General features: G+C 46.5%; 1 protein-coding gene across 1 annotated transcript in view; it reads left to right on the forward strand.

The window, feature by feature from the left end:
* The window catches only part of Fhod3 (formin homology 2 domain containing 3), a 397,434-nt gene that overhangs the window by 46,924 nt on the left and 334,921 nt on the right, over positions 1 to 15,589 (forward strand). Inside the window, exon 3 of the mRNA XM_051202091.1 lies at positions 10,372 to 10,436. Coding sequence (XP_051058048.1) covers positions 10,372 to 10,436 — 65 coding nt within the window. The remainder of the gene's footprint in view (positions 1 to 10,371; positions 10,437 to 15,589) is intronic.

The raw sequence follows: 15,589 nt of genomic DNA on the forward strand, positions 1-15,589 counted from the left end.
GCTTGCCTTCTCATTTGTTCCCATTTGAGTATTCACCTGACCATGAGCTCATCCAATAGGCAGATGGTTAACCTCGAATGCCAGGCTACTTGGACTGAGGGCTGTCTAGGAGATTAGCAAGGCACACCTCTTGCTGTGTCCATGAGTGCATTTACAGAGAGAATTGACTAAAGGGGCAACACCCTCCAGAGTGCAGGCTGGGAGTCTGGATGAAATAAAAGGGAAAGGAAGGGAAATACTGCTAGCAAAGGCATCTGTCTCTCTGCTTCTTGCCCTCCATGTTAGGAGCTGCTTTGCCTGGCCATGTTCTCCAGACCACGATGGAATAGAAACCCTGCAACATGGGCTGGTACAAATCTTTCTTCCCTAAGTTAGGTTTTCTCAGATGTTTGCCACGGTGATGAATTCTGATTAACATAACCTGGAATCCCATTTCTGTTCCCTCACAGCAAGGGAGAATGTGTAGTAGTGCAACACAAAAGGGCTCAAGGCATGGAAACTTCAGTCAGAAGCAGATAGCCCATAAGATGATGGGTAGGAACACATTTGACAGATGTATCCCCAAGGCTTGGTATGTCTTTGAAATGTCTTCCTTCCTAGTGCCTGTCCCTTGTCTTTTGTAACACATCCAAGATGGAGTGTGAAAACAAAACAAAACAAAAACCAAAACAAACAAACAAACAAAAATCCCCCGCCAAATTTGATCTCTTAATGGGAGATTTGTTTATCCCGGGTCTGTACAGCAGAAGGCCCAGCAAAGTAGTGGTTTGGAACAGCTGGGTCACACTGTTCCTCAGTCAGGAGAATTGCTGTCATTGAGCCTTGAGGTACCTGGCAAGTACCTGGATACTGGGTAGCAAGCAGCTTCAGGCAGAGACCCTCCTCTATGGTTCATGTGTCCATTTGTCATGTCACCTGCACTTAGACTCTCTTCTGGGTTCTCCCTTAGGTGTGTGGCATTTGGCAAAGTTTATGTGACTGAAGATTCATGTCTCCCATGATCAAGGGTTTAAATATAATGTTCTTTGTTAAGGCATGCCCTTTTGAGGTATGAACATGGTCAAAAAGGTACTATTTTTGCATAAATTATAGGAAGATGGTCTAAAAATTAAGGTGTATAAAATTGTGGCATTTTTCTGTGGTGTGTTTGGAGTGAGCTCCCTTGCTGGAGGAAACATTTCTTTGTTCCTGCCCATTGCTTTTGGTCCTTTGTGCCAAGACTAAAAATTAACTCACTTGTTGGGAGTTACTAGTTGAGCCCTAGCTAACCAGAGAAAGACCTTCAACAGGAGAAGGACAAAGCAATTATTGTATAAACAAAACCAAGCAGGGTCTGTTGCCTCCCAAGGCCAGGGAAATCAGCAAGTGTGGCACAGTGCAGTGGAAACAGGCCTGGAGCCTCTAGATTGTTCCAGACCCTGCTATTGTGTGACCTTGGGCAAGCATCCTTCTGATAGAAGCTCACAAATGGAGATATTTATACAATTTATTTATAGAATAAAGATACCTAATACTGCTTTCCTCCCTGTGTACCAGATACTCTGCTGGGCTCTTTGCACCCCCAGGAAGCCAGCAGTGGGTAGTGGCTGCGCTGGTTGGATCTTGTCAATTTGACACAAATTACAGTCATCTGTGAAGAGGGACCCTCAGTTGCATAATAGGCTCCATCGGATTGTTCTGTGGGTGTGTCGTGAGGGCATTTTCTAAATTGTTAATTGATACAGCATGGCCCGATCCACTCTGGATGGTATCATTCCCAGGCAGGTGGGCCTGGGCTACTTACTATATAAGGAAGCGGCTGAACAACCCAGAAGGAACGAGCCAGGAGTCAGTGTTTCTCCGTGGAGTTTGCTTCAGTTACTGCGCTGACTTCCCTCAATGCTCTCGATGATGGACTGTTACCTGGAAGTGAATCTGGAACAAAGCCTTTCATTACCGAGCTAAGACAGGCAAATTAAGACAAGTGGTGAGCACGTAGGTTCTTGTCTTTCACTGTGTGGATCCCAGGCATGGAGCGCAGGGCATCAGGCTGGGCAGTGGCAGTCACCTCAGCCTTCAGTGTAGTGATGGCTGTAACCATGGTATGTAACTGCGCCTCCCTGAACCTCTAGTTCCCTATAAAGATTGACAGAACAATCACGACCTTGTGTTGATTCTAGGTGAAATATGATGCTGTGTGTAAAACAGTAAACTAGCCCCAATTCTCCAAAGTCATGCTTAGGACTCACAGCTGTTGGCAACCGTAGCTAGTTTGGAGTCATGCTACACTGGCACGGACGGCCCAGAAGCCACTGGCATGTAGAGCTAGCTGTTCAGAGCACTATTTGTTTGTTTGTTTATTTATTTCATTCCAGTCCCAGTTCCCCCTCCCTCCTCTCCTCCCATTCCGACCCCACCTCCCATTAGAGCTCAGAGCAGTTCTCAAAACCCACCCCTGCAGTGACACACTTCCTCCAACAAGACCGCACCTACTCCAGTAAGGCCACACCTCCTAACCATGCCGCTCCCGCTTGGGGTCATTTTCTTTCAAACCACCACATGCGCACTGGTGCTCTGTCTGCATGTGTGTCTGTGTGAGGGTACTAGTTTCTCTGGAACTGGAGTCACAGACAGTTGTGAGCTATCATGTGAGTGCTGGGAATTGAACTAGGTCCTCTGGGAGAGCAGCCAGTTCTCCCAACCACTGAGCCATCTCTCCAGCCCCTATCTCTACTTTCAGTGCACTTTTTTTTTTTTTTTTTAGTTTTAACGAGGCTATTTGGCTGTGGCATGGTACCTATCATTTGCCAGGCTGGTTTGGCTGGCCTCTTCCTCCTTCACTGTCCCACATCAACGCCTTCCAAACCACCCAAAGCTATACCTTTAGTTTCTGATGACCCTTCCCCAGTGGAAAACTGTTCCTAAGCCAAGGATATGCAAGTGGTTGCATGTCCCTTCTAGAACTTTCAAAGAAGATTCTTGGTAAACCTCCAAGTTCTCTAGGAAAACTGTGGCAAGTAGGCAAGGTCACAGAGTAAGCCCATCATGTCCCCAGGCACACAGGCTGCCTTGGCTATTCTGCTTTGTTTGCTTCCCTTTCTTCTCGGCTTCCATCCCTCATGCTTCACCATCGTTAACAGTGTGCTTGCTCTGCCTAGGATCACTTCAGCGCACTGAGGCAGGTGTTGGTTGGAGGACAGTTTTCTTTTTTGCAAACCAAATCTTAAAGTTGAAACTATTCTATTCCTTCCTTCCTTTTTTATTTTTTAATATTTTTTATTTTACATATTGATCCCAGTTCCCTCTCCTTCCCATCCTCCCGTGCTCCCCATTGACCCCACCCCCACCCCATGTCCCATCCATTCCCCAGGGAAAGTGAGGTCATCCATGCGGGATCATCAAAATCTGTCAAGTCATTTGGGGGAGGGCCTAGACCCTCCCCCGTGTCCCTAAGCTAAGGGAGTATTCCTCCATGGGGAATGGGCTCCCAAAGTTTGTTGGGCCCAGTCCTCCTAACTAACACCACATTCAGGGGATCTGATTCTGTCCTATGCTGGTTTCCCAGCTATCAGACTGGGGTTCATGAGCTCCCCCTTGTTCAGGTCAGCTGTCTCTGTGGGTTTCTGGAGCCTGGTCTTGACCCCTTTGCTCATCACTTCTCCCTCTCTGCAACTGGATTTCAGGATTTTTTTTCCCCCCGAGACAGGCTGACCTCAAACTCACAGAGATTGACATGCCTTTGCTTTCTGAGTGCTGGGATTAAAAGCATGGGCCACTACCGCCTAGCTAACAGTTCTATTCTTTTTTAAAATTTAGAGTTCATTACTCTTGGGGGAATGGTGAAACAGGAATGGAATCCTTCAGATGAGGGCCCCATTGCTTGGCTGGAGTGGCTGCTCTAGTTCACTGTCTCATCGACATCCAAGATGCCCGAAAGGATGAAAGGGGCAAAGTGCTTGCAAGCTTTTTCCTGTCCATGTGTTCTCATGCCTGCTAGGACATAGGCTCTTGTCACACCATGTATCATGGGTTTGTGTTCACCTAGCCTCCCTTTATCTCTGTGAATAGTGGATGATAGCCAGTGGTTCCTGTTTCAGACAGACCAGGTGAAGAGAAATCTTGGGACCAACTACATTCTTTTTTCCTTTAAAGAGCTCTCCAGATACTCCACTAGCGACTTCCACTCCTTTCTTGGGGATGAGAGCTGTGCTGGAGAGGATGCCCACCCTCCACCTTAGCTTCTGTTCTTTGTATGAGTCAGAGAAGAAGTGTGGTCTGTAAACAGCAGCGTCTGTCTCAGTGAGGCGTGGGGGGTATAAAAGTCTAAAGAGTGGACAGGTAAGGACAGTAGGCATGGTGATAGGAGAAGAGAGCCTGGCAAGAGGAGGTTCAGGGTGCCCTGGGACAGAGTAAGCAGAGGAGACGAGTGGCTGATAGGGCGGCAGCAGCGTTCCTAAGAGCTGGGCCGAACTTCTGACCCTTGAGGAGGTCTGAGTTTAGACCGCAAGGGCAGTGAGAGCCTTTGCCACAAATAGAAGCCCAGCTGAAAATGGGTCACTGTCTGAAATGTAACAACCCAAAAGAGAAAACAGGCCCAAGTCTCTGTGACCCCCCCCATAAGATAACCAACCATCTGTCGGAGACCACCGAAAACACAGGTGACAAAACAAATTGGAATCACCTAAATTAAAAATAGTTTCTCCTTTGAAAAGTATACTTGATAGATGATGTGGAATGAGAAAATTTGTAAATCACGTATCTGTAAATCATATATATCAGAATATGTAAAGAGCTCTTGCAACTCAATAACAAAGTGGTTAGTATAAAAGGGGGAAAGATTCAAACGGGCATTTATCTCAACAAGATACACACATGACCAGTCAGATACACAAATGACCAAGAGGCATGTGAAAAGCTGCTCCGCATTTTAAGTCACTGGGGAAATTCAAGTCCAAACTACAGCGAGGCTCTACTGTACACCTACTGGCATGGTTAGCCTGACAGTAACAGGTGGTGGCGTGTGCTGAGGGTATAAGTGGTGAAACTGGACACCAATGCACTGCTGGTGGGAATGTAAAGTGGTCCAGCCTCTTTGAACAACAGCCTGATGGTTTCTTAAAAGGTTAAACATCACACAGCCCAGTAATTCTACTTCTAGATACATCCCCAAGAGATGAAGCATTTGTCTGTGCAGAGATCTGAACACAGATGCTCCCTGAGCTATTATTTCTGATAGCCCTAAAGTAGGGGGATCCCAAATGCCCATTAGCTGGGGAATTTGCAAAGCAAGTGGCCTGTGGGTGCGATGGCACAGCACCAGCGCAGGAAGAAGGAGGCATGATGTCACAGGGTGGGTGTACAATGTCCCCCACAGGCTCTCGTGTATGAGCGCGTGGCCCTCAGTTGGTGGCTTTGTTTTTTGGCAGCCATGGAACCTTTGGGAGGGGGAATGTGTTGTTGTGGGGTGGACTTAATGCCCCAGTCTTACTTCTGGCCCAGGATTTCTCTATTTCCTGGTCTGCAAAGTTGTGAGCAAGCAGTCTTACGTTCCTGCTGCCCCGTCACCAGGTGTTCCCATCGCCGAATTTGTGTCTCATCAAACCACGATTTCCTGCTGTAAACCACCAGGGATGGCCCTTGTTCTATGTCTTGCCAGACATTTGTCATGGCAATGAGGAAAGTAACACATACGGATACATGTCCCATCCTAGATGAACCTCAAGAACATGGGACTGAGTGAGTAGTCAGACGCACAGGTGACATATTGCACAGTTCTATCTACATGAAGTGTCAGAAATGCAAGCCTGTACAGAGTGTGTCTTTGTTAGGATTTCTGTTGCTGTAATGAACCAAAAACACTGGGGAGAAAAGGGTTTATTTGACTTCTCCTTCCACATTGTAGTTCATCATTGATGGAAGCCAGGACAGGAACTCAAACAGAGCAGGAACCTGGAGGCAGGAGCTGATTCAGAGGCCACGGAAGGGTGCTGCTTACTGGCTTGCTTAGCCTGCTTCCTTACAGAACCCAGGACCACCATCCCAGGCATGACCTCACCCACAATGGGCTGGGCCCTCCCACATCAATCACTAATTAAGAAATTAAGAAAATGCCCGCCAGCTGGATCTTATGGAGACATTTTCTCAATTGAGATCCCCCCTTTCAGATAATTCTACCTTGTGTCAAGTTGACATAAAACTAGGCAGCACAGAGAGGTTACATGTCTAATTCCTGGAACTGGGAGTGAGAAATGGTCACAGATAGGCATGGGGTTTCTCTTGAGGTGGGGAACAGTGACAGTTGAAAAGTTAATTGTGACGATGAGTAGGCCCCTGTATAATCAGACCCCATGTTATTGAATTATATACTTGCAACAGGTAGATTTTATGATTCGTGAAGTATAGTTCGTTAAAGTTTAAAAATATGTTAAGGCATGACCATAGACGAGACACTGCACTGGCCCAGGGAGAAGGTACATCTTTTGCAGTGAGAGGACAGTGAAGAAGGATTCAGGGCCTGCCTGTGGCTTCCCTGAGCAGTGTTCGGGGTTCTGAAGGTGGTGGGTCTCTTCTGCTGGAGCACAAGACGTGAACCACGAAGCACCTGCAAATAAGTCTGCATATCTGGAGGCTCCGTGCACCATGCAGTAAAATGGGTGATCTATCTATCCTCAGAGCCCAGTGCACTCAGGACCTCTCCAAGGAGAGTACCAGTGACTCACTGTCATGGTGGATTCCTGAGAAGCCAGTAAGTGGGAGATAGAAAAGAGGATGGGGCCTTTGGTCCTGGCCTCTCCGTTAGGCAAAGAAAGTCCTGTTCTTACCACGACAAGGCCTTTCTGTGTTTCTCTTGTGAAGATGCTCTCTTGAGAGCTGGGAATGTAAACACAGGTCTTTGAGAGTTTCAAGGGCCCACATAAGAGTTCTTTCCCCAAGGCCATAAGCATTGCAAGGGAAACTTGTGTGCTTTCTGAGAGGCCAGGAATTTGCCAGAAGCATAGGGCCCTGACCCTCACATCCCTGGCACTGGGGCCCTGACTGAGTCTTTTTGATTCCTGTGTCTAATCTGGGTGGCTCGCTGTTGTCACTAGGGAAGGGATGGCCTTGCGTGTGGCCTGAAGATGGAAACACTGATCTGGAAGCTGGTGATGGTCCCCTGTCATCAGCTGTGCTGATAAGAAAGGAAGCCCATTGTCCCTGGAGCCGCACATGCTGCCTTTTCCCTCGGTCACAGGTCCTGGTACTTGTGCGTTCCCATCTGACTCAGCAGCTGGGCAGTGTCCCAACTGCGGGTGGTGGGGAGCAAGGAACCCCCACAGGCTCCTGGGGGCCTGTGGCAACCTTCCATCAGTTTCAGTCCTGGACCATGGAAACCCTGTAAAGTTACACTGCCGGAGTTGTGCTGCAGAGACGCACAGCTATTGGGTCTCATCCCTCTTTTGTCCGTTTCCCGTCTATCAGCCATCTGCTGCTGTATGCTAGCTTTATTAGCATGTGCTGATCATATAGAGTTGGGACTTGCACACACACATCCAATGCAGTTTGATCATATTCACCCCCTCTGTTACTCTCTTACAGCCCCCTTCCTTCCCATTCCACACCCCCAGCCTTTAGTTTCATGGTCTCTCCCACCCTGCACAGTTAGACTGCCTTGAACAATGTTATGAACATGGGTGTACAGGTCTCTCTATGATACGCTGACTTTGGTTCTTTGGGGCATATTCCTGGAAGTGCTGTTGCTAGATATATGGATGTTCTACTTGTGGCTTTTTGAGCTTTCACGGTGGCTGCACTCACACTGCCACCAGCACTCAAGTGAGGTGTCCCTTGCTTGTGTTCTTGCAAACAGAGAAGCTTGTTTTGTGAGGCATTGGATTGTGAAGCTGTGGGGAGTGATAAGACTTGGGTTGCTATGAGGGCCAAAGGGCTGCCTATAGGGTGAGACTGATGTTGGAGGCTTGCGTACAAAGGCTGCAGACCAGGCCAGCTGAACTCACAGAGATCCAGCTGCCTCTACCTCCCAGGTGCTACTAGAATGAATAACGACACAATATACATATTTATAAAAGAAAACCGATAAAAAGCAAGCTTTCAGCACCTATTACACTAGAGGTTGAATGTTGGAGGGAGGGGCATGAAGGTCAAAGGGGCTCACAGTGGTGTCCCTGTCATTGTGTGCATCTTTGAGCTTCAGGATCATGCATATGTGTTGCCAAATTGGACTGCCTCAACTGGGTTCTTAGGGTGTCTTAGTCAGGGCTCTATTGCTGTGAAGAGACACCATGACGACAGCAACTCTTATAAAGGAACACATTTCGTTGGGACTGGCTTACAGGTTCAGAGGTTTAGTCCATTATCACGGCGGGAAGCTTGGTGGCCTGTGGGCAGACATAGTGCTGGAGTGGGAGACACCGAGACTTCTACATCTGGCTATGTATCACTGAAAGTGGGCCTGGCTTGAATTTGAAATCTAAAAACCCACCCCTGATGATACAGTTCCTTCAACAAGGCCACACCTAGGCCGCTTCCTGCTCACCAGGCATCCAAGTCTACGCGCTTCTGGGGGCCATTCCTATTCAAATCACTACAGAGGACAAACCTTATCTGACCACCTGCTACTATTCTTACACGTTATGTAACTTTGCCATACTTCTCTTGGATTTATGCGTCCTATCCTTTTTTGGAAAACAAGTTTAACTTATTTATTTTTATGTGTATGGCATTTTGCCTGCATATATGTTTGTGTGCTGTGTGTGTGTGCAGTACTCACAGAGGCCAGACATGACATCAGGTCCCTGGAACTGGAGTTACAGATGGTTGTGAGCCACAGTGTGGGTGCTGGGATCTGAACCTGGGTCCTCTGCAAGAGCAGAGCTCTTAACTGCTTTTAATGTGCCTTTTTAGGGTTTGAGGTTTCAATATTGAGTGAGGTTATAGCTCTCCTCCCCTGGGGCCTTTTATTCATTCCTTCCAAGACCCAGGCTGCTTCCTTCCTTTGCCTAAACCCCATGTAATATGTGTCCCTGCCCTACAACATGCTTCAGCCCGTGCCTCCCCATTGCACACAGATCCCTCAGTAGTAAGACCTGGGTATACATGGACAGGTAAAGACCCAGGCGGGACACTGAAACAGAAGAGTTGCTGATGATGAAACTACCCTTTAAACAGCCTTTTGATTCTGAGTATGTGAAGGAGATGCTTGTACATCCGTTTATTGCTGCGCTATTCATGATGAGTAAGAAATGGAGCCAATCTAGGTGTCCATCAACAGATAACTGATAAAGAAATTCAATTCTGCTGTGAGGAAAATGACACTATGACATCCACAGGTTGCTGAAGACTGGCAGCCACCACATGGTTTCCTAGGACTGTGCAATTGGTTCCCCCTTCCCTCCCTAATAATAAATTTAAAGTCACACACACCCTTTTTTTTCGGGCCCAGAAATAAAACACGTCATAGGTGCAGTCACTACTTGGGTTCTATGTGTCCTTCCCAGGCAACCCTAAGACTAGGATGCTAGGATGCTGGAAGGCACTGCCCAGATTACTGTTATACCTGCGGCCCCAGGAGAAGTGATGAGGGTGGAAAGGGAGTCCACCACAGAAAGACCTGCAGGCTCCCTGCTGCTGGATTGTTCGCTCTCTCAGCTTGCCTTCAACAGCAGGCTTCCTGGCATTCCCTAGTCTCAAGGCCCTTGTTACACACATGTAGCCAGAATCTATGACATCTCCCATCGTAGACTTTGTGACAAGCCTCAGGGCTGTTCTAGCTCTGCATACGAGGGTCTACCTAGGACAGGCTTGGGAGGAGTCTCCTGGGGAGGCTCAGGACCTTTCTTCCTCCTGGAGACTAAGGCAAGGAAGATTAGAGGTGAGGTAGGGAGTGTGCATGTTGCCAGGGCCAAGAATAAGTAGCCTGCATGTTTCTTTGGTGTGCCCCATCTTCCTGTAAGAATTCAAGGGAGAAGCCATGGCAGCCTTGAATGGATACCAGTAGAGCAGCTCTTCCAGATGGTAGTATGTGCTCCCCTTTTCTAGCTAAGTAAAAAGCAGTTTAAAATATCCATGGGAATGGGCAAGCAGATTGTGTTATTATATTCCAGGGACTTCACTTTATAGGCTCAGATTTAAAAATCTTCCCCACATGGTCAAGCAGGCTGCATAGACTCTGGGGAAGTGGGCTTGGTAATAAAACACATATGCTAATCCGGAAAAGCCAAAGTTTCCCAGATTTTGTTCCTTTGAAGCCTTGTGATGTGTTATTTCAGGATATATTCTTGTTTAGGTTGGGTCCCTGCTTACTGGGCATCTCTTTTAGAGGGCTGCGCTGACACTCAGGTCCTTGGGTGCCACTACCTGTGCTGACTCCTGTGTTTTGTTTCCTCTCTCTCTTAGGCGGGGCAAGAAGAACAGCATTATTCTGAGGACACAGCTATCTGTGAGGGTCCATGCCTGCATTGGTGAGTGGTGTCTGAGGCAGGCATGCTTGCTGTCTGTTCTCAGTGACCATGTGTGATGGGAAATGGCATAGCTAGAAACTGTAATTGTCATGTTATCTGCTTGGGCTAGCCCTAATGGGTTTCTGGAATTTGTGGAAAGCCACTTCTAGCACTGTTTATTTCAGACTTCCTTTGCTCTTTATGATTAAAGATAAGGCAGCTTGAGGTCACTGATGGAGTTCATTCTAGAAGTCATGAGGTTCTTCCTGGATTGACACCAGTGAGGGCCTCTACCCAGCTGAAGCGATCCTTCAGATGGCTCCATGAAGCTTGCTTTTGGGGAAGTAGAGCCTGAGACTCAAGGTGTGGTCAGGTGACTGGAAGGAAACCTTGTGACCCTGGAGAGTCGGGGTACAGAGTCACGTGGTGTGGCAGTTACTTTTCATGCTGCTGTAATCAAATACCCGACAGGAAGCAACTTGGGGATGCAAAGGTTTTTGTTTTGTGTCTGTTTGGTTTTGGCTTACAGTGTGAGGGAATACAGTTCCTCATAGCAGGGAGGGCGTAAGAGCATGAGTGTGAGGTGACAGTCACATTGCACTTGTAGTCAGGGGGACACGTGCTGGTGCTTCACTGGCTTTCTCCTTCTTACTGAGTCCCAACCCCAGCCTGTGCAACTGCGTCACCCACATTCAGGGTAGGTCTTCCCCCTTGAGTTAAGTCTCTCTGGAAACAGCTTCATAAGCACACATACCCAGATTTACATTTTCACCGGAGATTCCAATTCTAGTCAACTTGAGAGTGAAGACTGGCTGTCACCTAGCTAAGGGAGCTAGGTACTTGTGGTTCCAGATGGCTTTCTTGTGGTCATTGGGGGGAACCACTGGATAATTCCTGCACTCACTGGTTTCCCTAGTGCAGTCATGGGCTCTCCGGGAAGAAATGGATTATATATGCCAAGAGGATGGCCTCACTGGTCCTAAGCTAGGGGAAGCAAGAATTTAAAGTCATAAAAGGAAAGAAAACCGAGTTTGCTCCATGCATTAACTCTCTGATATATGCTGCTTAAGTTGGCTTTTATTTCGTGTTTGCTGTGGTCTTCAGGCTTCCTCCAATCAGAGGAATGTCAGTCCTGCTACTGATGCTGGCCTGTACCAGAAGCAAAGGATTCATGGATGGAATGGAAGGAACGCTTTCTGGTCCCTTCTCATCACCTGATGGACTAGGGAGGGGGCAGCTGGACACTACGGGAATTTATGTCATGCTACTTTGGTGCAAAATGCTAGGTGATGGCGGGTGTCAACTTTTGTATTGCTCTAAAGCAGAAATTATTGTGTAGATGACTCAAAACCCTCAGGACTGAAGAACATTGTGGAGTGGGTTGTAATGTTTTTGGAACCCTAAAAAGGTCTGTGGGACGTGTAGGTAACATTGGCAGTCTAACCCGCAGTTGCTGCCAGTGAGTATATCACATAGATGGATGCTGTATTGCATTATACTGGTTATTTCATGTACATGAAAAGTGTCTAGCTAAAGAAAAATTCTGTGGCCCAGTACTTTGTATACATATCTCCCAGTTTTTATTCCGGATCAAGAACAAGCTCGGGCACACACCAGGTGTGAAGTAACTCTGAAGTCAAACACTGAAATGTAGCTGACACCCCCCCCCCAGGAGACTTGGGACATAAGTGTGAACTGACTTTTCCTGGGGACAGGAAAGCGATGGAAAGTTGACTTTTACTACAGTGGTCTGGCTCCAAATTTGAAGGTACTACATCTTTTTTAGAAAATGTGTTTGTGGGCAAGGAATAGAGCTCAACTGGTAATGTGCCGGCGTAGCACCAAAAAGGGTGTTGATTTGATCTTCACCAACATACAAACTCCCAGCACTTGGGAGGTGGAGACAGGGGGATCAGAAGTTCAGTGTTGTTTTTGGATGCTTAAAAAGTCAAAGGCCAGCATGAGATATTGCCTAAAAACAAACCAATATACCCATTTGCATTATAAATACCACACCAAATGGTATTTATACCAGATCATGCAATATATATATATATATATATATATATATATATATATATATATATATATATCCAAGCCAATATCAAATACCTAAATATTTTAACCACAAAACTTTTCTAAACCGCTTTTGTGCTAATGGCTACTTATTGTTCAGTCCTCTATAACTGATGAAGAACTCATGCTTTGTTCCACAGTGTGCTGATCCTCAGTTGTCAGTTCAACCCATGTGGTGTAACTAGGACATCTCCACTATAATGCCTGGAGGTTTTAATCAGTTACTGATGTGTGTGTGTGTGTGTGTGTGTGTGTGTGTGTGTGTGTGCTCTCAACCTTCCTTATGCCAATTTGCCCTGGTTATTGCAAACATCTAATTTGATGAAGTAGTACCTAAATGTTTGATCAACTGGTTGTGGATACAAAAAGTCATGGCTTTAAATTTTCACTGACTGTTTTGGAAACGAATCAATATTAGTCATTACAAAAACATTTAAGTCAAGTGTGCCCTGACATCTATGAAAGGTGATGAAGGATTTGGAAACACTTAGATGGATTCCAGTATTTGCAAATGGCTTCAGCTCTTGCTTGACTTTGAGAGAACTGCACTGGGCAGTTCCGACCATGCTGTCAGAATGTTTTATGTCAGAAGACTCACAAGAAATTCTAGTTTGTGGAACATCTATGTCTGTGTCTCTGCAAAGGTAAGAAATGGTACTCAGCCTCTGGAGTGTAACTGAAAGCAAGGTCTCAGGCTGTACATGCAGAGCTTTGAAAGGACTTTCTGCTTCTATCAGTCTACATCATCAGTTGCCACAGACCTCAGAGGGTTTGTAATATATAAATGGATGCCCAAGACAACAGGTTTCCTTTGCAATGAAAACCATCCTGCTGGGTCCATTCTCTTCTTTTGGTGAGATCTCCAGTCACTTCATTAAGGCAGGCACCACTTGAGTAATACTGTTTGGTGATGTATGGAAAGTGGAATGCATACATCCACTTTTGAAGTGTCTCTTCCCATTGTGACATACCCTTTCCCTTTCCAGGGGGCACCATCAGATTATGTTTTTTTGTTGTAAAGACAACACAGCACAACATAAAACAAATCAAAACAAGGAATGAAAGCTGGAGCAGCCCCCAGTTGAAATGACAAAGGAAGACAAGACGGGGGGGGGACAAACCCTTTCATATCAGTGGATATGAACCTTTTCATATCCTGGTTTCTTCTCCAGATCATTTCTACTCATAGCTATGTGACAAACAGATTCATCCCTGAAGGTATTGGATGAAGCTGCTGCCTAAGGTTCAGCATGACAGAGAGCACCCTGCAAACCTTGCTTTGCACCCTAGTAGTATGAAAGGACCCATGATCAGCTTTTGTCCCATGGGTCTATCACACTAGCAAGTCAGGTTTTCCCTCACCTCAGCCATTCCCCTTCACTCCTGCTTTTATGGAGTGTAGGAATGCTTTTTATGGAGTCCAGGGCGAGTGCTGATGAATTAGAGGTGACATGTGTTTGGAATTGTCCAGCGCTAACCTTGGAAGCCTGTACCCGCAGGATAAGTGTGGAGCACAGCCTTTAAGGTTAGCAACCCAGCAACCCTCACAAGAACCAAAGGCCACAGGGGCTCTGCTTTGATGGTCCCAGCTAATCTCCCAGACTGGTCTGTGTGACAATGTAGCAGTTGTGACTTGTTTGGCAGGGGGCTGGAATAAGAATTTGGTATAGAGAAGCTTCAGGTTTTTGTACCTTCATGTTTTTCTTTGCTATGATTTTCCTTTTGTGGGCATGTCTGATGTAATGTATTACAGCAAACAATGCATAGCTTGCCCTCTCAATTCAGCCTCGATCCCTAAAGAGATAGAGGCATTGATATTTTCCATCTTAGGCGTGAACCTACAGATCTAAATTAAGAAAAGAAATCACTGATCAGCAGGAGAAGTCTGCATTTTATGAAGTTAGTAGGAAAAAAAATTCTTTTTTGATCCTGCCAGGGATCCTATTTCAACCCCAGAAAAGTGTTCCAAGGAACTGGCTCTGATGAGAGAGTTACACGAGGAACAGAAAGAATCTAAACAAGTGCAGGGCCAGGATGGGGTCCAGGATGTAGAAGAAAAAAGTGTGGCTAGCCATAGTGGTACAGACATGCCTCTAATTCCAGCATTTGGGAGGAGGAGGAGGTGGGCGGAGGCAGAGGCAGAGGCAGGTAGATCTCTGTGGGCTGGTGGCCCCCCTGGTGAACATAGTGAATTCCAGGACAGCTAGGGCTACATATTAAGACCCTGTCTCAAAACAATAACACCACCACCAAAAATTGAAAAACTTGAAATTGTGAGACTCTGTGATGGTTGATCTTATTCACCAATGTGACTGAATTTAGAATCACCTAGAAGATGTACCCATTGTGTTTATGAGGATGTTTCCAGAAAACACTAACTAAAGAGGAAAGACTGGTCTTAAACATGGGTGCTACCATCCCATGGGCATTTGGGAGGGGGACTAAAAGCAGAGAGAAGTCAGCAAGTCAGCTGAGTGCCAGAATTCCCCTCCCTCCTTCCTGCCCCATTGAGATGCAGACAAGCAGCCACTCCATCCTGTCATTGACAGAGCCACCTATAGCCATGTGTCCATACCTGCCTCATGGCATGGTGAACTGTATCTCATCAAACCATGAGCCAAAATAAACTTTCCTCTTTTAAGTCGCTTCTTATTTGGTCACAACATCTGCAACAACTGATGTAGATCCTTAAGTTACCATGGCTAGGTTTTCTACTGGCTGACTTTTTTTTTTCCCCTTGGCTTTAAAACTTGTTTCTCACTCTTCTGAAGTTGAAATTGTCTTTCCTTTAAGAAAAGTCAATCCTGCTGATTGGTCCTCTGGTGCCCAGAAAGCCCATGCTCACAGGTGTCCAGCCTTGAATTAAAAGGGTAACATTTAATTGAAGGTGCTGGAAGACCATTTGGGCAACTTGGTAGTGGGTCATCGTTGCCATTTCCCCACAGTCGTTGTGACAGTGAGGGTGGTTGGTGGAGATGGAGAAGCGGGAAGAAGCCGGCAAGCTGGCTGAAGTAAGCAGTGTCTGCATGGAGCTTGCCACACTGCTCAGAAGGTCAAGTCAGAGGCATAAAGGAAACGTTTAAAGAAAAGAACACGGG

This window comes from Phodopus roborovskii, unplaced genomic scaffold (genome assembly GCF_943737965.1).
Source record: "Phodopus roborovskii unplaced genomic scaffold, PHOROB, whole genome shotgun sequence".
Classification (NCBI taxonomy): domain Eukaryota; kingdom Metazoa; phylum Chordata; class Mammalia; order Rodentia; family Cricetidae; genus Phodopus; species Phodopus roborovskii.